Source organism: Poeciliopsis prolifica, unplaced genomic scaffold (assembly GCF_027474105.1).
Source record: "Poeciliopsis prolifica strain line A6 unplaced genomic scaffold, Auburn_PproV2 SCAFFOLD017, whole genome shotgun sequence".
Classification (NCBI taxonomy): Eukaryota; Metazoa; Chordata; class Actinopteri; order Cyprinodontiformes; family Poeciliidae; genus Poeciliopsis; species Poeciliopsis prolifica.
Window position 1 is genome coordinate 9800149 of NW_026562392.1, and position 25684 is coordinate 9825832.

The window sequence follows — 25684 nt, forward strand, 5'->3', positions numbered from 1 at the left end:
TGGGAGAAGTAGCCTCACGTTTTCAGCCGAGAGAGCCGATAGTTAGCGGCGTGTGTCCAGCTTGTCTTCCTGGAGGTGTTGTTTCTTCTCAGGACGGACAAAAGGTACACACGAAGAGTTTGCAGGTACAAGCGGAAGTCCAGAGCACGTCGTGAAAACATTGAGAGGAAGGTAGACCAGTACACTGACTGAGTTTAATCCAAAGTTATTGCTACGACTTTCCTATAGGCAATAGGCTCTTACCAGTTTGGACAACTCCGGAGATGACTCCAGTATTTTCATTCCTCTTTTTTATGGAGGCTGATGCTGCCCTGTGTGTGTTTCTCCAGTAGCATTTTCAGCCTCCTTCAGTCTATGTTTGGTTGTGATGGAGGTAAAGTTGCACCGACTGCTGCTGTTTGCTGGCTGCATGAACTCTTCCAGGATGGCATCTGTTAGAAAACGAGTTTTCAGCTCCTTCTGCCCACGATTTGCTGAGAGTCAAACTCTGATCCTCTTCAATGGTCCCACAGTTACACACCAGCTGGGACAAGCTGGTAGTAGAAAGGCGGGCTTGCTCAGCAGGAGCTGTGGGGATATTGACTCTACTTCCACATGTTATCAGAGGCCAGTGTTACTAAGAAGTCTGCATAGGGGGTGTCAGTCTGCTGGGCCCACGAAGGACATCCTGCTGCGAGGAGGAGCAGCCTGGCCTGGTAAGAGTTGCACAGATTAGCTTAAGTCACTTTAGTTACAGGTAACTGAGACACCTTTAAGTCTGAGGTGTCTTGTTACTGGTATCAGTTTAGAAACATGTTTTGCTTTGTTGATCTAAAAAAAAAACCCTGAAAATCTATGTTTTTTTTAGAATTGTATTCGCTGTCTTACCTTTTGTCCATCCAGGTTTCTAGCTTTGTTTTGCAGTTTGTGACTTGAAAATAAAGAAAAGTGAGCTACACATGGACAAACAGAAAAGGTGTCAGACTTTATGGGACTATTCACAACAGATCACTACTGTCTGATGGTTATGTATTTGAGAAAAAATAAATAAATGCAGAGTTGATCATCTCATATATGGCTAGTTTCCAACTTATAGTTCTTCAGGAATTGCCTTGTTGTAGCTTGGATACTATCTGTCTGCTAAACTTCACTATGTTTGGGTTTTTTATTGATACAACTGAAGAGATGGAAACAATCGGGTCTTTGTGACAGACTGGTGCTAACAACTTTTCCTATTTATTGTCAATACTACTGGGAAAATGTTGATTATAAAACATTAGTTGTCAAAGGGAGTTTGAACTCATTCATGGTGGGTTCAGAAAACTCCTTTATGAAATAACCAGCACCCAGTATGTCGCCAGTATTTCAACATTTTAGTCAGTAAAGAAAGTATTTAATTCTTCTTTGTTGTGAAGGTATGGACTGATATGAAAAAATGTGATACTTTTTAGATTCTGTTTGTCAAAGGTCATGTTTTGTTCCTGCCGTGATTGAAAAGACATCAGCAAAGAATGAAAAAAGTGTTGTCTTTAAAGTGTAGTTGTGTTTTTGCTTTACCAGTGTCCTCTGCGCGCAGCCGAGTGACTGACGCCCCTCTGTCCACTGTGTCTCCAACTTTCAATGTGGTGAGATAATCAACTCCAAAGAGTTGTGTAACTGGTATTACTGCTGTTGGTTACTGGTAAACTTGATATTATGATGTTTTAAAAAAAACCTCTCACACTATTGGGTTTCATAGATATTGCACTTACAAAAGACCTTGAAGTTGCATATGTTCAGTGGGGAAATAAATTTAAATGTCTGTTTACATCCGGCCTGCTTAACGTCATTAACGAGTTTTATGTCCCATTTATTTAACAGATGAAATTTGATCTGGAGGGAAATGTGACATCATTCGGTAAGTGTTAGGAAATCTCTGCAACGAAGACTGATGATTGGTTCGTAGATTTGCATCATTCATACGTCATTTAAGTATACCAGCTATATAGACTTCTTAAGCCAGAAACACAAAGTATCCATACTCATGAACATTTTTTGTGTGTGTATGTTATTCACAAAATTCTACATTTTGTGTTTTATTGGGGTTTTATGTGATAAATCAGCACAAAGTAATGTATAGTTGGAAGTTGGAAGGAAAATTTGTCAGCACCTTATAGAGCCACCTGTCATTACAGTGTTGTGGGACATTCTCTTTTACAAAAGAGCGAAAGTTCAGCCAGATTACTTGAAGAACTCCTGGGAGTTGCAGTTTCAAAATTTTCATTCAAAGACATGACAAAGACATGAATTCTGACATGTCTATTGTAGCTTTGACTGGACGTCTCAGCCTGTTGGGACAGCATAATGCTGCCATCATTGTGTTTCATAAAGGTTATGATGTATTTCATTTTCAGTGCTGGCCAAAATCTCAAATATTATTCTTTTATGGGTGAATCCTTTTCCAGCCCTGTGACAGAAAGCTTCTTTATGAAATGACTAGTTTCTTACAATGTCTTGTATGAAACTACATTTTAGTTTCTTTGAGTATATTTGCATATCACACTTTATATCAAATGTAACCACACAAACCCTTGTTTTTCCTCATTTGTTCTACTTTGTGCTTAGTTCCATGTAAAATCCCAAAATGTGAAACAGTTTACGAAGCATAAAAATGTTGCTAAAATGTATAAAATATTGATAACAGACATTTCTCCTGCGATGCCTTTTTATTTTCCAGAAAAGAAGAAGACAGAACTTTGCCAGGAGCTTCAGCTTCAGGCCAGAGACCTTCGCTTCCAACACAGCACCAGCTTCAGCACCAGAAACAACTGCATCATCATACGAATGGGCGTACGTTCTCTTCCTTATTTCTAGACATTCTCTTTCTAATCATGTTCATCAGAAAAACAGAAAAGTAAATTATACATACTGTGAATAGATTTATTAGTATTAGGCTGCCCAAACAGGTTCAGTTTAACAGATAAACATAAAAGCCACGGTTGATCAGCACTCTTTAGCTCGAGCAACAGCAAACTGTCCACTAGAGGGCAGGATTGAGAAGAAGAAGTAGCAAAGGTCCTCAACCGTCCTTATTTTACACAGGTTTCCCTGAAGCTCATCTTTTGTCTCAACGATTTCAACATTGAGGTCGGCACACTGTCTGTTGCAGCTGAGGAAAAAAGCAGATCCAAGTTATTGAAATATGATTAAAACTAGCACCTCATTAAGAAACTGGTTCAACTCTTCCATACAGCAGTGCACACAACGTTTCATGCCATTCAGGTGATGTAAGATAAATATCGGTTCTCACGTGTCCTTTTTTGCTCCGGTTCGAAACGCTCAGCACTCCATACACGCAGCATGATCCTGACATTTGCCCACACAAGTAGGGCATTCCTCACAGGTCGCACCGACATACGGTGGTATACAACGACACTTTCCACATTCACACACCCCTCTGCCGTTGCACAGCATTTGGTTTTTGGCCATACAGGAAGCGGTTTCCATGGAGCAGCTGCAAGCACTGCCGATCCACTCACTGTTACACAGACACCTCCCACATTCACACCTCCCATTGCCTCCGCAGAGTCTGGTAAATAGAAATGTTTCAACGTCATTCTTTTTGGCATCGGTTCTAAAACTACAGTGGCAGCCACACTTATTTTCAGTCCTGGTAAAGATGTGTAAAAACATAACAAACTTTAAAATAAAGCCTCATCTCATGGGGAGAAATGGAGAGAAATCCACTACTCAACTTGACACAACGTCGTCTGTGGCCAAAACACAGCTTGTTAAAGAGCCATTTAACCCTCAATCTGACCAGAGCTGCAAAACCTTCATGACCTTTTAAAAAATTGATCACCTTTCAAGTTTTTTATATGTCTTACTGAATGAAATTAGTTTATTTTAAAGCTAATTAAAAGAACCACAAGTTAATTTCTGCTGTTGGGCTTTAGAATGATGAAGACACTGTGTGATGGTTCAGTGTGGTAACTGCTTGTTTGGGTCCTACCTGAACATTGAGATTTTCATTAAGAAAAACTGCAGGTGAGTTTGGGGCGAGGCAAAGAATGAAACTGTAGAAAGTGGTGGAGGATCCGTTTATAATCCCAAAGCTCTGATGACCTTGTTAAAGCTCTTTAAAGTTCAATTCAGCTTTAAATGAAAACCTCTAACATCGAGATCTGTATGATGTGGGCCATCATACAGATTTTTTTAAAAAGAAAATGATTAAAGTAAATCTTGTGAAATTGACCAAAATGGTCATCAGACACAAAATGGTCATCATAGTTTACAAATCTAAACCAATCGGACAACTCTTTAGGTGTTCTGAGGAGAAGATGTAATAAGAGAGGAGCCAAGACAGTGGATGATCTAGAGACTGTTCAAAGAGCAGTAGTAACCCCCCTGGCTCCCTCTCTATGCTCCAACCTTTGAAAATGTTGTAGGAAATAACCAAGTGCCATCCTGCAGGCAAAAGGTTGAGCAAAGTATTGATTGCAGGGGGATCTTATTAAAAATAATCATATACTGAAATTAAAATTAGTATTTTTCTTTAATTTTCGTCTTGAGATTATAACACGGTGGTAAAATATCACCACATGTTCTTTCCTTTTTGCACATCTTTATCAGGAATGCATTGAAAATGTTGTGTTTGATACTGATGAAAAGGAGACCTTTTCTGGTGGTACTGTACCTGTTGTTATGGTATGGACAGTCAAAGTTGCTGCACTCACAGTATCGTCCACTGTATGTCTCTGTTGGATCTGCCCGCCTGTTGCACTCACAGAAACCCTCCACACAGGTGCCCCTGCCGCTGCACACCGGGGCGTTTGGGCCCGTGCGGCACAGATCTTCATATTGTGAGATGGAGTCGCCATTCATCTGGCATTGTTTCCCAAAATAAGGCACATAGCACTCACATTGGCCACAGACCAGACTCCCATGACCGCTGCAGTCAGGGCTGTTTTCCTCATGGCTTCCAGTGCAGTTACACTCACCTGTGGGAAGCAATATTAATTCAGTAACAGAACATTTTTTACCAGGTTATAAACAGAGATGCTTTCTGACTGCTTACATAGCAATGTTAACTCTAGTTTGAGGCTCACTGAAAACCCTCTAGGTGTGATAAGAATGGACCAGGGTCCAGTTCTGTTCTGGTTTGAGGTTCCACTCTTACTGGGACACTGGGCAGCTTCCACACTCACCTACATTGAGAAATAGCTATGAATATTGTTAAACTGTCCTCAGCACATTATTCTGCATTACCTTTCTGACCTGTAAGAGCTGCGGGTTTCCTTTGGTTATGCTGCTGAATGTGACATGAACTCCAGCTGGAACATTACTGAGGTCCATAATTGGCTCTTGTGTAGGGTGGTCTGTTGCTTTGGAGATGGTGAGAGGAAAAGACTCGCTAACTCCTGGCCTCAGGTGGAGGAAGACCTCCTGGGGCCACAGGAGTGAGGCTTCAGCACCTGCTGGATCAACCCTGCTGGAAATCATTTGTCAGAATATAAAAGGCACCTTCTGGAAGTAATCATACTATTATTCCTGGATGAAAAATGATGCTTCCAAAATAAAACCTAAAAACATGTGGTATGCCTTTGTATTCACCGTTATATAGAGTGATATTCTTAAATAAATATAGTATAACCAATTGCCTTCAAAAGTCCAAGTGTCCACGCGTGTGTAATCTCAGTATATGTACAACTGTTCTGTAAAGGCCTCCAATAGTCAGATGAGGCTAAAGGTAAACCTTTGACTCACATTCACAACTGCATTCTGGGAAAGTGTACTTCACTCTGAATGTAATATGACCCCTGTGGCACGTGGTTGTGGCAGTGTCTTATTTTCAGCCGGGAAAGAAAAGTTGATCAGTTGACTAGAGGATGAATGGAGCTAACTGGAAGACAGTCTTGCACAAAAAATAATTACGTTTGAATCTGCAAAAGACAGAGCTGCAATGGGAACGTTTAGATCAAACCATAGTGATATGGTAGGAAGGCCCAGTTACAGTTCAGAACTAAATATCACAGAGAATTTGCGGCAACATTCAGTTTGACTGAGCTAGAGCTGTTTTGCATGGAAAAATATGGAATAATTTCAATGTCTAGATGTGAAAAAACTGGTAGCAACAAACACTAAGAGCAACCAGCAGAAAGTGGGACATATGCAAATTCACACCACATTGTTCATATTTTTATTTTTATTTTCCATCTTCTGTATCTTCACTTTATGTTGATTCATCACACATCTAAATAAAGTACATAAAAGTTTTTGTTTGTATTGAAAAGAACACTAAAAGGTAACTGTAGATTTTTTTAGACTGCAGAAATCATAATTTTTCCAAGAATTTTTTTATCAACAAAAAGCCAGTGGTTTAGTATATTTCAGCTTATATTGCTCGTCCTAATAAGTTTCGTCAGTGCATATTAACATGGAAACTATTGAAATGTGCAACTGGAAAATTACAAAAGGAAATAATTTTTGCTTCCACATTTAACCCAATTAAAGTTGCTTATGGTTATTGTATAAGTTAGGATGCTTACCCACTATCATTTTTTACCACTTGGATGCTGCCAGAAGGGTTATATATGTGCCTCCCATGACAGCCAGTGCTCCGCAGCTTTTCTGTTGTCGCACAACGAATGTGAGCTTGAGGGGAGTTGCACCAAGCACAGCCAGAGCCGGCCTGGATGCACTCATCGCAGCTGGAGGTGGACTGCAGGCACCTTTGTTCCTGGGCCCAGCTCAGACAGAACAACAGCCAAAGGAACAGCAGTTTCACAACCATCCTGCAGCCAAGAAAAACTATTGGATAATAACCTTTCAGCTGCAAGCCAAACATAAAGAAAAGTAACAAAAGTTGTGATCCAACGCCTTGTTCTTTACCTGATGTGTTGACAGCCCTCAGTGCTTTATCAGAGTAGTCAGATCTACTTCTGCAGAGTGTGATATACCGATACACCGAACATCCCCAGCCTCAAACTCAGACCTATAGAGAATCAGTAAGGTTTTATTGATCTGGCTGCTCGCTGCAAATATTTACAGATCAGAGTCAACTCTTGAAAGGACAGACTTTAAAATACACATCTGGCCAGACTACAACATATCCACAACATGCAGATAAAATCGCTTAAAAAAAAAAAAAGCATCTGCACCTTATGTAAAAACATTACAAGTTTTAATTAATTCAAAATATTTTCTCTTCAGTCTTTGAAAGTTATCCTGACCCAAGAGTCGCTTTTGGTGCTGGATTATCGTGGTTTGAGTCTGGAACGCTGGCTGGTCCTGGAGCTCGGCCCTCAGCTAGCATCACAGACGCACTCTCTGCCCTTTGAGTTTAGAGCACTGGAGGCCATCCTGCAGCACAAGGTTCCACATGCTTTATGCTCTCATTCAAAATAACAGGAACCTTGTGTTTGTGCGTGTGTCCTCATAGATCTGTGTCAACAGGTAAACACATTGAAAACTTGGTTGGACGATGTCAAACCGAGCATACTGGACACCTTGGAGTCGCTCGTGGATCCTAAAATCGTTTCTGCGGATAGAAGTAAGCTGCATATTCTGCTGCAGAGCAGCAAGAGGTAAAGAGCACAGTCAGATGACAGAGTTGGAGCCAAAACATTGAGACATTTTATGTTTTAACCTGACTTACTATCTTCTGTCTGGCAGCTTGTCTGAGTTGGAAACAGACATTAAAGTTTTCAAGGAGTCCTTGCTGAAAATCCTGGACGAGGATGCGATGATTGAGCAATTGTGTCTTACCAAATGGACAGATCCAAGAATTTTGTATGTTCTTGTGTAATTTCATTTATGTTTCTAAATGCTGAAATCGATTTCTGATCATTCTAAAAGGACAGTGTTTAAATTAGTTTCTGTGAAAACAAAACAAAAGAAAAATTTTGATCAATCACAAAGTTGGATTTTCACTGTTTTCACACATCAGGAATCAATTGGATGTTATTTTATTTTTGATAGACTGACAAAAGGCATAGCAAAAGTATCAAGGAAAAATTTTTATTTTTCTGTTTTTTTGTTCTGTGACTCGAGGCAGATAGTAACCAGCTTTTTTGCATCTATCATGTGAAAGGGCAAATATCACCAGTAGGCTGGATGATGTTTGTTTTTGCCACTCCCTCATGTATGTTTGTTGTTTGCCCATACAAGCCAGCAGGATCCCCCAATTATCCCCTCCACTTACTGTTTTTTCAGTCTTGTGTTTTATTCACGGTGGCTTTGAAAAGGTCTTAAAAAGTATTAAATCTGACTTACCGAAACCTGCTGATGCCCTGTTTATAGTTTTGCCATGCTAAACTGAGCTGGACTATATTCACCAATTAAGTGACTGAAGGTAATTGTCAATGTAAATAGATGCCACAAATTTAAAATTTTTGCTAGCGATGAATATTTTATAATAGATACTGGAAAAGTGAAAGTACATTTTAATGCCATATTGCAACATTTTCTTTCTTGATAAGGTTCATTTTGCCGCACCTTAAATGTTTTTTATGCTTAAATGATAAATATATGTATGTTTGTTTCTGCTTTTTAGTGAGGATAGCAATTTGGCTATTGACCACTGTGAGGAGATGGAGCATTTACTTGAGAATTACTACATGCAGGTAGCTGTGCTTTTTTTTTTTTTTTTTTAACTTAATTTTATTTCTATTTTATCATTTATCTACTTTTGATGTTGTGTTTGTTGTGAAGCACTTTGGCCAGCGGAGGTTGTTTAAATAAACTTTGCCTTGACTTTTTAACATAAATAACAAATGTTAAAACATATATTTTTTGGACTAAAATTTAGATTAATTTACTTTTAAACAAAAGGCAAAACACAGAAAAAAATTAACAATTGATAGACTTCTACATGTATAACTTGTTTTTGATACATTTATATTTAAGAAAGAAAAGTATTTTTTTCTGAAAAGTGCTAACTATTGCTGAGTTGGATGTGCCACCATAGAGACGCATATGAACAGGCTCAGTTTCAAAAAACTAAACTGATGCCAGTTGCCATGAATAAAGTGTCCCAACAGGCTACATGCAATATTCAATATCTGCAATGAATGATTCATAGATCACCAGTCACACTACATATATGACAGTTCAATGCAGCTTGTGGCTCAGGGATGAGTGTGCACCAGCTGCACTTGTGGGAGGGTCAGCTGTAGTGAGAAAACATGCAGCACTTTTTGCGTTGCCAAATAATGACAAATGAAACGCACATTTTGCTGACAAATTGGATTTGCCTTCCAAGATGCTCAAAAGCTTTTCTTGTTTAGTAGTTCTCAACTATGTGGACAGTCTTTCTCAGTGATGAAAATATTTTTTATTAGTAATTACAATTCACAGCCTGAGACTAATTAACTTCTTGTGGAAAAAAAAACATTGCTTCTGACTATTGAGATTCATGTAAGTCCTCAAGAATGAGTCCAATTGCCCTCATCTGAAGCATTTAGGTGTTCATAAACATATCCCAGCAGTCTGGACAGGATTGAAATGACATTTCCAAACAGTTAGGATCTTATCGCTTGTCAGTTAATCAGTACTGTAAGCACTCAAATATGGTTCTTCCAGAAGCTGTGATTTTGCTTTTGAATGCTTTCTCTGATTCAGAGATGATTAGAAGAATGTCACTTAAACAGACAACTCCAAATTTAAGTTGTTTGTAATTTACAGAACTGTTTTTGATTTGAACTAAACACAGCTTGTCGGCAAAAACAACTTTTTAATAGTTTTTGAGAGTTGCAGTAGAGGGATGATGCTTTGGGCTGGACCTGTCATTAACTCGTTCTGTTCAGTAAAATGAGAACATCAGTGAGACAATTAGACAAAAAGAAACTAAGACAAAAGATGCTAATCAACAAATGAATCCTGGAAGACAAAAAGAATGATGATGTTGCTCTGTGGAAAACAAAGCTCAGACCTTAACTCCATGTTAATGACACAATGTATCTCAGTTACTGTTTTCATCTAGGATTTTATCCAGTTATCTTTAATTTTCAGGGTGGACCAGATGATTTCTGGTTTGATCTGAAACAGGAAACCTAATTAAACAGAGGATGTTTTCAGTTTTGGCCATGACTCCGTTCAGATCATAATCTCTTCATTGCCTACAGGCCGAGGAGCTCGCCAACAAGACCAGAGAGCTCAAGGGACTGATAGACGACTCAGAGAGTGTCATCTTTATCAATCTGGACAGGTACACGCCCTGATTAGACATCATTTTAAAATGTTACATGTACAACCATGTCCAGAGAAAGTGACATGTCAGCACAATAAGAAACTGCTGTTCTGTCCACTTTGCCTTTCTTCCTTTGATTCTTCAGAAAAATTGTGAAAATATTTACAGTTCACGTGACATAAAACTGCATGTAACTATGTCTTTCCTACTGTAGCCATCGTAATGTGATGATGCGTCTGAATCTGCAGCTGACTATGGGTTCCTTCTCCTTGACCTTGTTTGGGCTCATCGGGGTGGCTTTTGGAATGAATTTAACAACGGCTTTTGAAGATGTGAGTCATTCTGCTGTTAATCATGCCTTAAAGTTGAAATTGTTTATCTGTTAAGTGTCTGCTTATCTTTGTTCATCACAGGACCCTCGTGCTTTCTGGCTGGTAACAGGCTTCATGTTTTTGGGCAGCGGGTTAATATGGCGACGCCTCCTATCGTTTCTGGGACGGCATCTGCATCCCTCAGCGGTAATCCAAACTCTGCAGTTCCACTACACCGCATTGTTGTACATTTAAACGATTTGTCACGCCTCAACCACATTCTCCAGAGTATTTTATTGGATTATTATGAGGTAGATTATCACAAAGCAAAAATTATGGGATATTTCATCTAATATTGTCAGTTTTCTACATTCTGTTTTACAGATTTAAATCTGAAAAGAGTCATATTCATTTGTATTTCCCCCCCCACTCCTCTAGCTCCATCCAACTTCAATTCATTTACTCGCATGTGAGCTCTATTAACTAATTGCATGACTTCTGATGGCAGTTAGTTGCACTGGATTTTATTTAGGGGTATCAGATTTTCTGTATTTTATTAACAATTTTGCTTTAGTCTTAAGAAATAAAAATCCAGCAAACTACATTGAAGATCATGGTTTTAACATGTTAAAGTGTACAGTTACATATGTGTGTATTTGTACGTACTGTATGTGAATCTCTGTCTGAACTCCTATAAGTCACTGTGTTTTAAAGGCTAACTTGTGTTTTGTTTGTGACACAGATTCAAAGAAATATAAAACCGCAAGATACTAAGCCTGGAGTCAGATGAGGTCCTGGTTTCAACAAAGGAAAAAAAAAAAACAGACCAGAGCCTGTAGCTGTGAAGACGATCCTATCACCATGCCTATAAGACACCATGAGTCTCACCTTTGTGTGCCCTTTTTTTGTGGTACTAGTAGTAGTCAAGGCTGTGTCCACATTATTCTGTGTTTTCATTGTATCATTTGGCTACTCAGACCTCCAAATGGATATGTTCACAACCTGTTTTATTCAGAGTAAAGTTACGGAAAATTGCTTTGTTACGGAAAATTGTTAAAGCCTTGGAAGGTGAGTGGCAGATCCTGAGTTGAGACAGATGACTGTCCTAACCATTAAAGAAGCGGTACTTTAAAAAGAGGCTTTTTCAAGAGTAGATGTATATTTATTTTAATTTGAAATTTTAATATGATTTTTTTTCTTTCGAAATAGTTTATTGATACTTGGGACACTTTAAAGCATGGTATTGCACAGTTCCACAGAAATTCTTACATTTTTACTTTTCTCTTAATGAATACAATTTGTCAATGAAATTAACCTAAAAGATAAGAACAAGGTTATTGAAACAAAATCAACATTTTAATATATGTTTAAAGTTAAAGTTCAGCCTGCAACTTTACGTAAAGAATGGCTTTGAATTTAAACCAGAATTCTTAGAGTGTGGCACACACTGCTTTGGAAAGCGTGACGTTGAGATGATAATCTGGTATGTTCTGTTGTTGCCAACATGTGTCATTAAAATTAACTGATGCATAACAACTGGTCTGTGTCATATCTGATTAAAACAATGGCTGAGCGGTCCAACTAGTTTGTCCTGTGTTGAAAAAATGATCACAATATTTACATGAAATGCTTTAAGGCTTCTTGCTGCTATTGACTTTGTTCTATCACTAATCCTATTCAGGATTTTAATGGTGAAACATCAGTGAAAACATGCAAATCCCTTTTAATTACGAGGTTTTATCACTTTAAACCTGAAACAGCCACAAATTGGAAATGTTGGAGAAAAAATTACCTCTTACAGGTGAAGGTAATCAGGCAGCTGACAATGAAAATTGCAGGTATTTGAAACCTTCGAGATGAAAGTTCTTAAATTACAGTTAGTTTTTTTTCTGGAGATTATCTAATATATTAAAACAGTGAAACATTCAAATGTTGGTTTGATTGCAAAATCTTAAGCCCCTCTGCAAAAAACTAGTGCTTCACTGTTTTGCTTTTCAAGTAATAATTGGCACTGATTTTTGTAAGTTTTGCCAACAGCATTTAGTGTGATTTATTATTCAACACTTAACAAAGGGACTTTAGTTAACTGTCATAAATATACTTATTAAAAAGCATTTCTATTTACACCATTAAGATGGTCTCAATAAAAAAGTTCAGCTATAATAGGTGTTTGGCATTTCAGTTCAAGTATTTTTGATTTTGGCAAACTAAATCCTATCAGTAACTTAATGCATTAGCAGCTTAAGTCTTAATGGTTTGTTTTATGTGGTTTACACTAATTGATGAAATTGCCCTTTTGGTTTAGCTTTTAGGTTAAAAATATAAAGTTTTGTATGAAACATATTGATATTATAGATAACCTGAGTAAGTGCAAAAAGTTTTCAAATAATTTATTGAGAGAAAAGACATATTCAACCTTCCTATTATCATGTCACTGTTCTCTTATTAAACAATTAACTGAGATTACAACGTTTCACTTGGTCTGATTACTAGTAGACCTTTAGAATTGGAAAAAAATCACTTAAATAGAACCAGTGTAACAAGGTGAAGTATAGGCTGAAAACCCTTAAAAATCAACACAGACGAGAAATGACATTATTAATACTTATCAGTTTGGGAATCTGTCACAAAGCCAAAGGGGCTATAATTTTTTTTTTTGCATTTTCGTTTTTAATTCTTAATTCAAAAAGGTAATGTTAGTTTCTGTTCTGACTATCATTCTTCACTAGAGGGCACAACCTGTGTGCAAAGACCATACCGCCTTGCTCCATCTATCTGAGTTGCAGCACCATGTCACAAACCAGCCTGATTTATGATTGTTTTGAGAATTTTCTGTTTTTGCTGTCAGAGGCACAATAAGATTTCTTTTTTTTTTCTTCTTTTTTTCCATCAAACATGTCTTTATAGATGTTTTTCCTCAAACATTTGGGTTGTTTCATACTTTATTAAAACGTCGGGACCCATAAGTAGCTATCTTCACTTGAGCGATTGAAAAAAAAAAAAAGCTCGCATTATTTTACTTATGAAAATAAAGAAAATACAACTGAGGCGAGGTGGAAAAGACGTCTTTTAAAATATCACAAAAATAAACGCGTTGTCAAGTCAACCAATCTCAGAATAACAAACCCTCCTCCGCCCCCTCCCCAACCCATCACCTTCATGAATGAACGTCACGCCGCGCTGACGTCATTGCGCTGCCCAGCCGCACAGCCAGTCTAAACATCTCCACAGTGGAACTTTGCTTCACACCGAGCTGGGGAGTTGTTCCCGACGTATCTGAGATTTAACCAAATTATTTACGCTTCCAGCGTCGAACCGTCACGAAAATTTTGAGCAGTTCTGTTTTCTCATCAGTTATCTTAACTATTGATATCTTCTCGGTTTGTGATTTTAATTCTTAAGGTTTTTTTTCTTTGTACATTTTCTTTTCTTTTTTCCGTTGTTTTGTTGGTCGTCAAGATGAAGAATCTGTGCCTTTTCTTCCTCGTCGCGCTGTCGACTGGATTTATCAGCGACAAGGTAACGAGCTTTTAGTTTGGGTTCTGCTTTCACGGTGGCTTCGCTCACGTAGTTAATGACAAACTTAAATGTTTTGTTCTCGTTTTTACGTCCAGGCTAGGTACTTTCCTGCCGTTAAAATGCGTTTGGAAAACTCGTAACGTTTGTTTTTGTTCAGGTGGTTTTGTTTGTTTTTTTTTCCGTTTAACGTTCCTCCTGAAGAATTGTCAACATTTTCCAGAGCTTCTCCAAAGTGTGTTTTCATGATGTTCGAAGTTGTTTTTCCGGTGTGATTTGTTTATTTTATAGAGTCTCATGTTTAGACTTTCATATATATATATTTCAAATCAAAAGTGTGCCACAAATAATTAGGTTAAACGTAAACATGGATGACATTATCAAGCGGTAATGTAAAAAATGCTGTTACGAACACAGATGTTGGCTGATAATCATGTTGTGGATTACAGCCAAGTTCAAGCTTTCCACCAGCTGGTGTCAAGTTCACAAGTCTGGCTGGCCTCTGGCTCAAAGCTTTGACATTTAAACCAAAAGCTGGAGATCTGAACTCCCATTTATTTACCCTGGGCTTCGGGTTTAATACACAGATTAGATTAAAAAAGTAATAATAATAAAATAATAATTTAAATCTGAAAAGAAATATCAATATTTGGGCAGGATTCTTCTACAGCTACAGCTGTACCAGTTCCATTCCATGAAAGTTTCTTGGAGACAATAGGATAAAATGCAGTTGTTTGTTGTGTTAGGTATTAAAAATAATAATCTGTTTATAAGACTTGACTTTTAAAAAAAAATCCAGAGTGAGAGCCACAGACCCCATAAAACGATTCTTTAAGATTTATGGACTGTATGTTGTGAAAGAAAGGGAGATGAAACTTGAGACCATTCTGCTAAATGAGGGGTGGGGAGCAAGACTTAGAGTTATGGATATACTGTTTGGATTTTTGTTTTGTTTGTTCTTATTCTGTAGATCAGTAGCTGCCAGACTTCTTGATCTACCAAGTCACAAAGTAGCATTGGGGGGAAAAAAAACAACTCTATATGCATTGATACACATGAATACACATTATAGTTTTCTTTCATTTTTGATGGAGTCTAATTTTTGAAGAGGATCGTAAGACCCCAGGCTTGATGATTTGTGAAACCTCAGGCAGTCTCAACTCCGAAAGTTGATTTGTTCTCCAATTCAGTTTTTGAAGTTCTGTTTAAATTCATTTTAAATGCATCTGTTTTGCAAATATAGATTCACCAACCAATCACTGGGCATCAGCCTTGATCCTTTGTAATGTTAAACTGTATCTCAAATAAATCACCTTGAAAAATCAATCTGGTCATTTGAACTAAGCAAAACTGACTGAGACTCCCCACTATTCTCACTCCATAATCACACAAGCCTACTGCATGTACTTTGATATTCCCAGTGTGATTTGGATTTTGGATAATTTTTTTTATTGGAAACCAGCAATAATGACATAACAAAAGTTATATTTTAAAATTAACAAAACACAGTCCAAATAAATTGTTGTAAATGGCTATTTCTTTTTTCTGTGGTGAAATTTACAGTGGAAGTATAGCTTTGGATCGTAAAAACAAATCCATTGGCAAAGAGAAGTATAAATATTTTTTCATCATACTCCCTGAAAGGCACATAAATCTTGAGAACGTAGTGACTATAGGACTATGTACATCAAAAAGGCGCTGTCCTGCTTCTTTGTTTCATTATGGTACAAATATTGTAAATAAAGATCACAAAAACATATCTGAAATGATGTGTATGTATATATATACACCTCTACCCTATATGACCAGTGATGTCACGACTTTATTTAACTTGATGAGAAAGAGAGAAGCGAAAAGCAATGTTAGGGTTTTGTAAGATTATGTCATGGCATAAATAAAGCCTTAAGAAATTTGACAATTTGACCACAAACATTTGAAAATTACAGATTTTAGATTTGCAATCTAAAATCTGTAATTTTAGATTGCAAGAATCACAAATAAAAGTAAAACAACAACAAACAAAAAAAACAACTTGTAACATCACAGACTATTTTAAGCATGTTTTGCTTGGAAAATTTAGGTCATTAAAGGAACAAACTTTCAGTTTTTCTTCGTCAGTGATTTTTTTTTTGTAGAAGAATACAAAAGAGAATCAACCCAAAAATATAAAATTATCTACATTTATTTATAGTCTTATGTATTTTAAAACCAAAATAATAATTCCAAAAACTCCTTGTTAGTGGTTCCAGGTGAAAAACCAAATCACCGGGAACCAGGTGAACGTGTTGACCGTTGATGCATTTTAGTTTCATTACAATGAAGTGGCTGATGGGAGTCATGCATCGATGCATAAATGGGGGATTAACTTCCTACCTTCATTGAGGAATTTCCTTTCTCTATCATTTGTTGCAGTTCTCAGGAAACCATTGAAAATCAGGCCTTAAAGAAAATGAAAGCCTTGCATTCTCCTCCACCCCAAAAAAGCATCTCTAATTGTGTTTCTTTTTTTCTCAGAGGCAACAGAAACATTATCTTCCCAGAATGGTGGCTGATACTTATTTCACCATTCTGCTCAGATTCCTCCTTACTTCATGTCTCTAATACAGGCTCCAGGCCTAAATTGCTGGTCCATGCCAGCATGTGGGCTGGTAGTTGTGTCATTTTCTGGATGGATGACTCACAGTGAGTCCCTCTGGACTTGTCGAGGCAGGCCCGTTACTGCGTGGAACACACGTAGTTTTCTGCCGAACCACACAAGGAAGGAGGAAGACAGTGACACATTGTCACACTGGTTTTAATGAGTCTTTTTATGGCACTTTAAAAGCCTGCTCCCAAAATGCACATGTGGCAGTGGAATTACTCTTCCACTGCGCAGTAAAATGAGATATAATGAAATGTAAATAAAAGTGGGCTGGTATTACTTGTGGCAGTGTGCGGCGTAGCTGCAGTTTCAGGTTTTAACAGTTTTGAGTCACGGCATTGTTGGCTAGAGATAAGACAACCACTTCAGGTCCGACCCAATAAACCAAGGCAGGCTGTTTGTTATTTTTCGATGAGGATCCCTCTTCCTCCTTTCTTCCCGTAGCTAAAACATTCTAATGATTTTCCTATTGTGTGAACTAGGACCTTCACATTACAGGTCTACTCTGTCATTATCTCCATGCTGAACCCCTTAGTGACAGATAATGTCACAGTTAGACGTCTGCAAACTACTCTCTGAAGTTTAAAGATCACAAAGACCTGCTGAGCTACAACAAAAATGCTCAGATTTATTTATTTCTGACACCGCTGAAGCTGTTAAAAAGATCCAGGCTTGATGTTGAGGTGGTCAAACATTCTGTTCCTTATTGCCTTGATCAAACATGCATTCTCTTTACACAGTATTGTGTAAAGCAGGTATCTCGATGACGATGACAGGCTCTCTGTGTGCTTTGGCCTGTTACACAATCTCTCTCTTGTCTCTACTCACTGGCTCCCATCTCCCAGGAGAAATATTTACATGTCAGCCCCAGAAACACACGCTAGGAGGGGGTTGCTAAATTTTATAACACACTCTTCCAACACACTCACCCCCACTGAATGTTTAAATAGCTGCACTGCCCTGCTCCAGCTGTTTCCAGTAAACTCTTCAGTTTGATAAAGCTTTAGGAAACCACACCAGTGTATACGCTATGTACGTTGCATATGTGTGTTTTCCAGATGTTTGACCTTTGTGTCACATCTACCAGCAAACTCTGTCACACACAACATATCTTTAGCGAGGAAAGCACAGAGTATTGACTCGTTTGTTGCATTTTGGCTTTTATGTTTCAACAATTGTTGTTCACTTAATAGGAAAAAGCAATAAGCAAGGAGGGATGTTATGATTGTATGAAAATTTACTTTTTATGCATAATTGTTCTCTTTTTTTTTTACAATCATGAGGTCTGCTCTGTTGATTTCAAGTGTGGATACTTATGATTCTCTTTATAGCTTATAAATGTTATATGTTTCCATTAGATTTATTAAAACATTACCTTAACAGAAAAATATGGTCTTTATGTCTATTAATCAAAGTAATAGTTCAACAAAAAATTACTGGAATAAAATATTAGAATGACTTATCCACCAAAACATATAATATTTGTTTAACGTTTAGTAGGCTAAAACAAATTGCTTAAAGGGCATTATCTTGGGTTAGTCTTATTATTTCATTTAATATAAGCATTCAATTACAATGTTGTAATATTGTGATAGCTATATCAGTTATCTTCCTTTTTTATCTTTTGATGATGATGAGGACTCATGAAGTCCCCAACATTAGCTGCCAGTTCACTAAAGCCTAAATTAAATTCAAACTCATTGCAGTCTTTGAAGGCCTTTGATGCAGCAAAGTCACTGCTATTAAGAATGTGTCCTGACACATTCCTAATAATCTGAAAACTTAATCAACTTTTTTGTCACAATACAACCCAAACTTCAATGTGACACATAGTGGTGGCAGAATCATGGTGTGGGCAGAAAAAAAGTCTAAAAGGCTAAAAAAAAGAAGTGGGGATCCACCCTCTGGCAGAAGAGTGGCCCTACAGCTAGATTTACGATTAAATGGTTTTGATTTAAAGCAATTACTGTGTTTGTATGGCCCAGTAAATTCTAGACTGGAATCTATTTGGTTGGCTGTTGTGCAAGATTTGGAAACTTGCTGTTTATTATAACCTCTACATTCCATCAGTGTGAGTCTGAATGAATTCACATTAAAAAAAAGGAGGGGAACAATTGTGTTTTGTTGTGGTGACATATGTTAAAAGGCTTGCATTACAGCTCTTAATTGGTTCTATAAAGGAGTGACCGAGTAGGGCAGAGTCCAAATGCACGCTTTTCAGATTTTTGTTTGGAAAAAAAAGTCAAAGCAAATTGTCTTTCTTTAATTTCACCTTTCTGCACCACTTCTTGTTCATATATTACTTCAGATCTCAACAAGACACTTTGAAGTTGTCCTGTGAGTAAATGTGGAAAAATCCCAAGGGCCGTGCTGAGGCCATTGTAGAGGTGGGCGTGAGCCGCTCTTTTTGCTTTGCAACAGACGCAGTTTAAACAACTGATGTCTGGCCTCAATTGGAGGTGAATCTCAAACAGTTTAAAGAGAACAACTATCTTTCTTCATCAGCACAGACTCTGAATTTAAAGCCATTTGGTCTAATTGTTGGCAGTATCTGTTGGAATAAGATAAAAGTTCGGTCCTTTTCATCTTATTCCAACATAATAGGAATGAGATTTGAATCCATTATCATCTGGATTTTTAACTGTTGGCGAAAAACAGGAGCCTCTTCTGTTATTTAGCCATGTTGTGCATTAGCCTAGATTCTACTGCCTTTAGAAACCTGTGGAAATGTTCTTTGTTGCCACAATGTGAGCATATTCGGTGTGCTTTAGTTTTACCTCAAATGAGTCATTTGTCTGTAAGAGATGTGAGCCACAGCTAATAGAGGCAGAAACAGGAGTTCATTGTTTTGTAAGCTTGGTCCATTGAACACCTTAAGCGAGAGCATATGACAAAAATTTGCTGTTGTAGTGAGTTTTTTAACCGCACGTTCGCTTGTTTCTCTAAAGCTGATACTGATGATCTCTTTGTAATGCTGACTTTGAGTCATTAGCAGTAGTCGTAGTATAACTGAGTCAGTCACTTTACCTCACACCTTTTGTTGTCTTCAGCACCTGTTTTGTCAGACAAATAACTTTTTCTGTGTCTCTTCTTCCGCTCTCTCCCTTTCTCCAGGCGTTCTCTCTAACTCTCTCAGCACCTGTGTTAGTGGAAGCATAGTATACATACCAGACATAGCTGAAGTCTCAAAGGACCATATTCATCCATGTCTGTGTGTATCTTTCTGTCTTAACACCAACTGTGTGATTCCCATCTCTCCTTCACTTTTTTTTAAGCATTTCAGTCGTTATCAGGCTTCTCTTGTTTTCCATTTTGCCTGCCTGGTGTGTTCGTTGCATCAGCTCCTCACTGACTGGGCTTTGCATGCAGTTTCTCAATGGTTTTTAGCACGTCACATTTGTGGAGCGCTGGGTTGCTAGGAGGGTATCCAGAGCGACGGCAGTAACCTTTTTAACGTGTGTATGCACTTTGTCTGCTTTGTCTGTTGTCTTTGAAGCTGCTCTATCTCTTTCTCTCTCACTCCCACTCAAAAACACTTTGTTCTCAGCTGTCTGGCTCTGGGGAGTATCACAAATTACAATCATGACACATGAAATGAGCATAAATCCAGCTTAGGCCAACTATTCGTACAATAGAATGGCTGCAGCTCACACCATGGTTTCTCTCACAGACAGCAGTGCACACTTCCAGCATATTTGGCCTGCATACATCACTGGTTACGAGAGGTATTGTCTTACTCTAGATCTGCAGAGGTTTTCACGTGGTTTCAATTAGTGGGTGGATTTCTGAAACTGTGAATTTATGTGCATCAGTGTCTCTCGTTTCCTTTTTTGTCTTTCTTTGTGTGTCCCCCCCTTAAATTACTGTACTCTTTTTCTTCTGTCTTCCAGCTCCTTGTCCTGTCCCTTTCAACTCCTTCCCAAGCAGATGACCTTTACATAGAGGAACCAGGATCAGGTGACGTCCCCATAGATGATGAAGACGGTGAAGATGACGGATCTGGCTCTGGGTCAGGGTCTGGAGACCATGGTAAGAGTGGCTTTGCTTTTGTAAGCTCATTTTTATGGTTTTATTTCAATGCAAATTTTAAATCCCAGCAGAGAGAAGGGAGATACAAACTTAAATTTCATCATAATATTTTGTGTAATTTTTTTGTGATAATGAGAAAAGAGACCAGTTATATAAACAAGTGTGATTTTTATCTATGTTTTAATCACTCAACTGTACAGAGTATCTGCATTTACTGAAATAATACTTTTGAATTAATGAATATTCATTATTGCAAAGCTATCATTACTGTCAGTCTTGGGGGTTTTCAGACATCATTAATTTTCTGAAAGTCTTGCTGACTCTTTCTCTCAATAGTTTAAATAAAAATTTTCTTACACCTAAAATCTACTTTCGACACAGGTTTCAGTATCCTGTCAGATCAAGACGAAGTGTTCAGGTTCCTGAACATCTCTCAGAGCATCCTTTACAAAGAGGTGCTGCCACTTCCAGCACAGCCGACTGTGAGCTCCGTTTCTGACCCACAAACCACACCGGCAGGCAGGCAGGATCCAGAACCTACAGCAGACGACACTGATGAGGTAGAACAAACAGACATCATTTTAATTTTACTCTTTGTTATTATTATAATTATTATTATTGTTGTTGTTGTTGTTGTTGGTGGTGTTATGTCCCTGTTATGTTAATTTATTCATTGATGATGTCAGTTTTATTTTAATCAGCTATAATTTGCTTCTATACACATATACATGGTCACACACATTCAGTCACTGCTTGTGTTTTTCATATATTTTGTAATTTGATATAATGGGAAAATGAAACCGAACAAAAAAAAAAAAATCTGCTGAAGCAATTTTGTTTACAATTTGAAAAGGTTTTGTTGCATGCTTTCTAGTTTTTGTTGATAAAATGTAAATAGCTGCACTGTGGAGTATGTGAACACTAATTAAAAGCAATAAAACTAGAAAATGTGCCAGGTTTGTTTTCAAATGTGTCATGTCTATGTGTCATGTCTACAGATTCCAGATTCCACATCTAACTTTGTCGATGAAGACCTGATTACAAGTGCCAGTCCTGTTGATGCAACTACTGACTTCAGCCCTCCTATGAATGAAGATATCCTAGAGAAAACCAAAGACCAGACCAACGTTGAAAGTGACAAAAACAAGCTGCGGATTAATTTCAACTCTCCACAGGAAGTCACCTCTGAGAACCTGTGGGAGAAGACAGAGGTTCTTGCAGGTGAGGATAAGTTTTATAAGTTAGTTAGATTTATAATTCACATAAGGCTCTGAATTTTTTTTTTCAAGATGACTTTGTATCACTTTAAGTTTGCAAATAAAGTCAATTTTTCTCATTTTTGTACTCAGCTGTCATTGCCTGCGGAGTGATTGGATTCCTTTGTGCCATTTCCCTCCTCCTCCTCCTCGCCTACCGCATGAAGAAGAAGGATGAAGGAAGTTACGATTTGGGAGACACCAAAATGTCTGCAACAGCTTATCACAAAGCGCCCACCAAGGAGTTCTATGCCTGAACTGACCAGCAGAGTCAATCTAATGTGGAGTCTGGCTCCTTCCGATCAGGACTAAATAAGGATCTTTAAACAGCTGAAGAAGATTCCTTCAGATGAAGTTTGAAGTGTCTGTTCTCCTCCAGTGCTGCAGACATACGTTTTGTTTTGTTTTTTTGCATCCTCATCCATCCCGGGCTGTTTGTGTTTGCCACCATTTTATGCTTTTCTCTACTTAATGTTCAGCTTTCTATGCAGAAAGAGTCATAAGGAAACAAATGCTTTCCTCCTAAAATGCATTTGTGTCATTTCCTTCCTGGGAAGGACCGTGGCAAAAATATTGAATGAACTTTTTTTTTTAAAAGGAACTTTTCTTTCACTCTAAATGGACCACAGTTGTTCTAATTTTGTATGTTTATCAAATTAAAACTTGTTCTAACACTGTGCCTTCAGACCTTTTCAGCTGAATCACACTGTAATTCATTGTCCCTTTTTAAAGGAGTTCAACAAGAAGATGGAAAAAAACCCAGAGAAAACCTGCCTCCAGTAGTTTTGATTGCTTTTAATTAAAATGGTACTGCATATATTAGTATTTCAAAGGGTCCTTAAAACAAACCCTGTTCTTGTTGAGGTCATGCTTTCTTTGTTAGTTCACTTCTGTTGTATTTCATTTTTTATGCTTCTTTGTTGAAATCTTAATATTTTTGTTATGACAATGAATCTTTTCATAAGCTGTCCAGTATTGCCATGAGAGATTTTCTTACGCTGCAGGTACAAGTTCAATATACATGTATGTTTTTTGTTTTTCCTCTCTGAAGGTATTTAACAGTTGTAGAAACTGACCAAATAGAATAAATATGCTTTATCTTTTTTTAAAAAAATTGATGGTAATGTTTAGAAGATATATTTCTGTACGCCAAGAGATTTCCATTCCCGATCAGTCCTTCAGGTATCGCATGTTTCAGACATTTCTTATATTTTCAGGATTATCTGACTTGGTGACTGAGTTCTGCAGGCATGTGGAACAGGTAGAGCCAAAGCTAATGACTATAATTCAGAACCCACAGAAGTGACCAAAGTGTCTGGTGACCGCCAGAGCACATTCCTTCTCAACTGTCCACTGTTTGCAGCTGTGAAAGAGGGTTTGGAGTTAAAGTAAAAGCATTACATGTTACTTATTATTTTAGTGTCGGCTATAAAGGTCTGTTTCTGAACTACAATATTCTTTTTATTGGTTTAATATGCATGTACATAAGTTTTATAGGCTTATTACCTGGTTGTTAAACTTTACCTCAAATGGCCAAAGAAGCTTAGCGTGAGCTGCAGTAATAATACAGGTTACAGCAATGACAAAAGGGTGGTATTCATTTTTATTAGCACATACATATACACCCAGCTGATGCAATATTTTAATAGGAAGGTTAGATGTTTTATTATGTATGGACTTTATTTACTCACTGCCTATAATATATGTTGAAGACTGTTTTATAGATGCTTCTTGGAGATTCAAAATGTATCCTTTTGAATACCAGGAAGATGATCCAGAAATGCTTTTATCTGGATAACTGAGATTAGTGGTTGATTCAGAGAGGATTGAGAAAATAGTTAGGCCTCATTTTCAAGATATTACCAAATGAGAGATTTCAGGCCTTTTTATTCATTTTGTTTAATGTCATAAAGAATTTAACTGTTACTGAATTGGTGTTTCTTTTCATGCCGTATTTCGTTACATGTTAAATCAAAAGTCATTGTCTTTTTTTTTTTTTGTTTCCATATCTGTTCATAGAAGAGACACTATGAAGTTATCTGAATGCAAATGCAAACTACCTATTCACTGTGGCTGGAATAAAAGGGAGGATGTGGTCACCGACCTTCTGTTAACGTGGTGTTTAGCGAACACTCAAACCGTCAGTGCCTCTCGCAGGGCTTTCGTCTGCTGTGCTGTTACAGTATTAGTATTGGGTTTTGACCTTTGAGCTGCACTCAATCAAAATCAACATAATCTATGTCAGAGGTCACCGCAGCGCTGTCCAGAAGACTTTGGCCGTTGCTAAAACCAGAACAAAGGCAAACAAACGGTGGCTTAGCATTTGTTACAATCCAGTAGGTAATGAGACACGGTGACGTATGCGTCATTCTGTCTTTTGTCATAAATGGCAAGTAAATTAAATCTTAATTTATACATAATTTACACATACTCTTTTCTAAGATTACCACATTATGTCTGTGATACTGGGGATTAGAATAAAAGATGCTTTTTTCCTCTTGCGTAAGCTGTTTCTAATGTCAGCTACGTTGAGGTTTGTCGTTGACAAACTTCAATGTTGATTTGCAGCATAGATGTCATTTATCTAAAAAACAAATCTTATAAATTTAATTGGTACATACTTAAAATGGAGCATGTTAAAAATGATTGTTTTTATCAGTGTTGAAGATAGAGGGACTGACTTGTTTGTAGTCAAAGAAACAAAAACAATCATGTGAGCACCAATCAACTCACCAAAAACGCTGATGCATTGTGGGAGGAACTGTGTTGTTGGTGGATCTCATAAAATTTACTTCTCAATAAAAATGTGACATTACTGCAATGTTGAAAGTGGCCTTTTTTTAATCTGAACATTTTTGAATTTTTGCTAACATAAAACAATATTGTGGTTTTGCAAACTTATGTCAACTGAACAATCTCCAAATGAATCTGTGGATAAGTCTGTACATTACTTTGTAACCTCTTGGTAAGTACATTTGTGCAAGAAAGCATTGCCAGAAAAACACAAAAAGACTTTTCTTAATTATTTCATTTATTATGAGCAAAGCAAATGCAAATTAAGAGGCAAAAAATAACTTTGTTGAATTATGTCTGAACTGTTTGACCCCAAAAGTTGTCACTTTTTGACAACTGTTTGTTGTCAAAAAGTGATATCAGTCACTTTTTGGAACATGACCAATCTTAACTTTGTGATGACGTGATGACTCCAATAAATCTGCCAATGAATGGGTTACATTAATACCTAATGGATTACATTAGGTATTAAATTTTGATTGAGATATTTTTGCAGGGCCCTGAATGAGTCGTTCAGGTTTACGAATCTTCCCATTTGGCTGAATGAAGGCAATTTTGCAAAGAAAAGTGGGTGAAAATTAAGACATCGCCATTCAGGATCACAAGCCCTTAATGGCAGTTGCCATGAAGAGTGGCACCCGCAATTATTAGGTTTCGGGTGCAAATAGTTTTTCACACTTATCTTTTGTTTTTCTGTAATACATGAACTTGGCTTCTGCCTTTTGTCTGTGCTGTGGTCATATTTATCTATTATTAAAATTTGCTTAGTTCGAAAGATTTAGGTGTAACAAAAAAGCAGAAACAGAAGAAATATGATACAAATACTTTCACAATCTTGTGCAAGCACCTATTTGTACATCTTTAGATCACTAGTTCGCCATTTTTCTTTTTTATTCTTATATTGTAAAATAGTAAATGGCTGAAGCTAATTAATCAACATTTGGATTATTTCGAATAATCAGAAGTTTTTCTGTACCTGGTGGATGGAGAG

The 25684-nt window shown here is 37.4% G+C and overlaps 3 protein-coding genes across 5 annotated transcripts; 2 read left to right on the forward strand and 1 right to left on the reverse strand.

Annotated features, from left to right (window-relative positions):
* Positions 1–85: 85 nt before the first annotated feature.
* On the forward strand, positions 86–11304 carry mrs2 (magnesium transporter MRS2). The gene is made up of 12 exons (XM_055042198.1): positions 86–695; positions 1540–1604; positions 1840–1876; positions 2696–2808; positions 7171–7332; positions 7414–7544; positions 7633–7749; positions 8513–8582; positions 10083–10165; positions 10362–10479; positions 10561–10665; positions 11201–11304. Exons 1-12 carry the CDS (start codon positions 368–370, stop codon positions 11246–11248), a joined length of 1377 nt encoding a protein of 458 aa, XP_054898173.1. The 5' UTR covers positions 86–367; the 3' UTR covers positions 11249–11304.
* On the reverse strand, positions 2666–6975 carry LOC129367627 (integrin beta-1-B-like). 3 transcript variants are annotated; one of them, XM_055042201.1, is made up of 7 exons: positions 6850–6975; positions 6507–6768; positions 5236–5446; positions 5036–5165; positions 4655–4958; positions 3269–3547; positions 2666–3127 (listed from the first exon to the last, which is right to left on the reverse strand). In XM_055042201.1, the coding sequence occupies exons 2-6, from the start codon at positions 6749–6751 to the stop codon at positions 3298–3300; spliced, it is 1140 nt and encodes a 379-aa protein (XP_054898176.1). In that variant the 5' UTR covers positions 6752–6768; positions 6850–6975; the 3' UTR covers positions 2666–3127; positions 3269–3297. The 3 variants fall into 3 exon arrangements, with proteins under 3 accessions (XP_054898176.1, XP_054898175.1, XP_054898174.1); XM_055042200.1 differs by having other exon boundaries at positions 5236–5449; positions 6507–6752; positions 6850–6973; XM_055042199.1 differs by having other exon boundaries at positions 5236–5449; positions 6850–6973.
* A 2369-nt stretch (positions 11305–13673) lies between the features above and the next one.
* LOC129367579 (syndecan-2-like) lies at positions 13674–24715 on the forward strand. The gene is made up of 5 exons (XM_055042121.1): positions 13674–13977; positions 20506–20644; positions 21026–21204; positions 21643–21865; positions 21994–24715. The coding sequence occupies exons 1-5, from the start codon at positions 13918–13920 to the stop codon at positions 22155–22157; spliced, it is 765 nt and encodes a 254-aa protein (XP_054898096.1). The 5' UTR covers positions 13674–13917; the 3' UTR covers positions 22158–24715.
* Positions 24716–25684: the final 969 nt, after the last annotated feature.

Coding starts and splice junctions, on each gene's coding strand:
- mrs2 (XM_055042198.1), top strand. CDS start 368: ATGGAGGTAAAGTTGCACCGACTGCTGCTGTTTGCTGGCTGCATGAAC. Junction 696..1,539: donor AGGAGGAGCAGCCTGGCCTG/GTAAGAGTTGCA, acceptor TTGCTTTACCAG/TGTCCTCTGCGCGCAGCCGA. Junction 10,666..11,200: donor GGCATCTGCATCCCTCAGCG/GTAATCCAAACT, acceptor TTTGTGACACAG/ATTCAAAGAAATATAAAACC.
- LOC129367627 (XM_055042200.1), bottom strand. CDS start 6,751: ATGGTTGTGAAACTGCTGTTCCTTTGGCTGTTGTTCTGTCTGAGCTGG. Junction 5,450..6,506: donor GTGGTAAAAAATGATAGTGG/GTAAGCATCCTA, acceptor AATGATTTCCAG/CAGGGTTGATCCAGCAGGTG. Junction 4,959..5,035: donor ACTAGAGTTAACATTGCTAT/GTAAGCAGTCAG, acceptor TGCTTCCCACAG/GTGAGTGTAACTGCACTGGA.
- LOC129367579 (XM_055042121.1), top strand. CDS start 13,918: ATGAAGAATCTGTGCCTTTTCTTCCTCGTCGCGCTGTCGACTGGATTT. Junction 21,205..21,642: donor CAGCAGACGACACTGATGAG/GTAGAACAAACA, acceptor TCATGTCTACAG/ATTCCAGATTCCACATCTAA. Junction 21,866..21,993: donor GAAGACAGAGGTTCTTGCAG/GTGAGGATAAGT, acceptor TTTTGTACTCAG/CTGTCATTGCCTGCGGAGTG.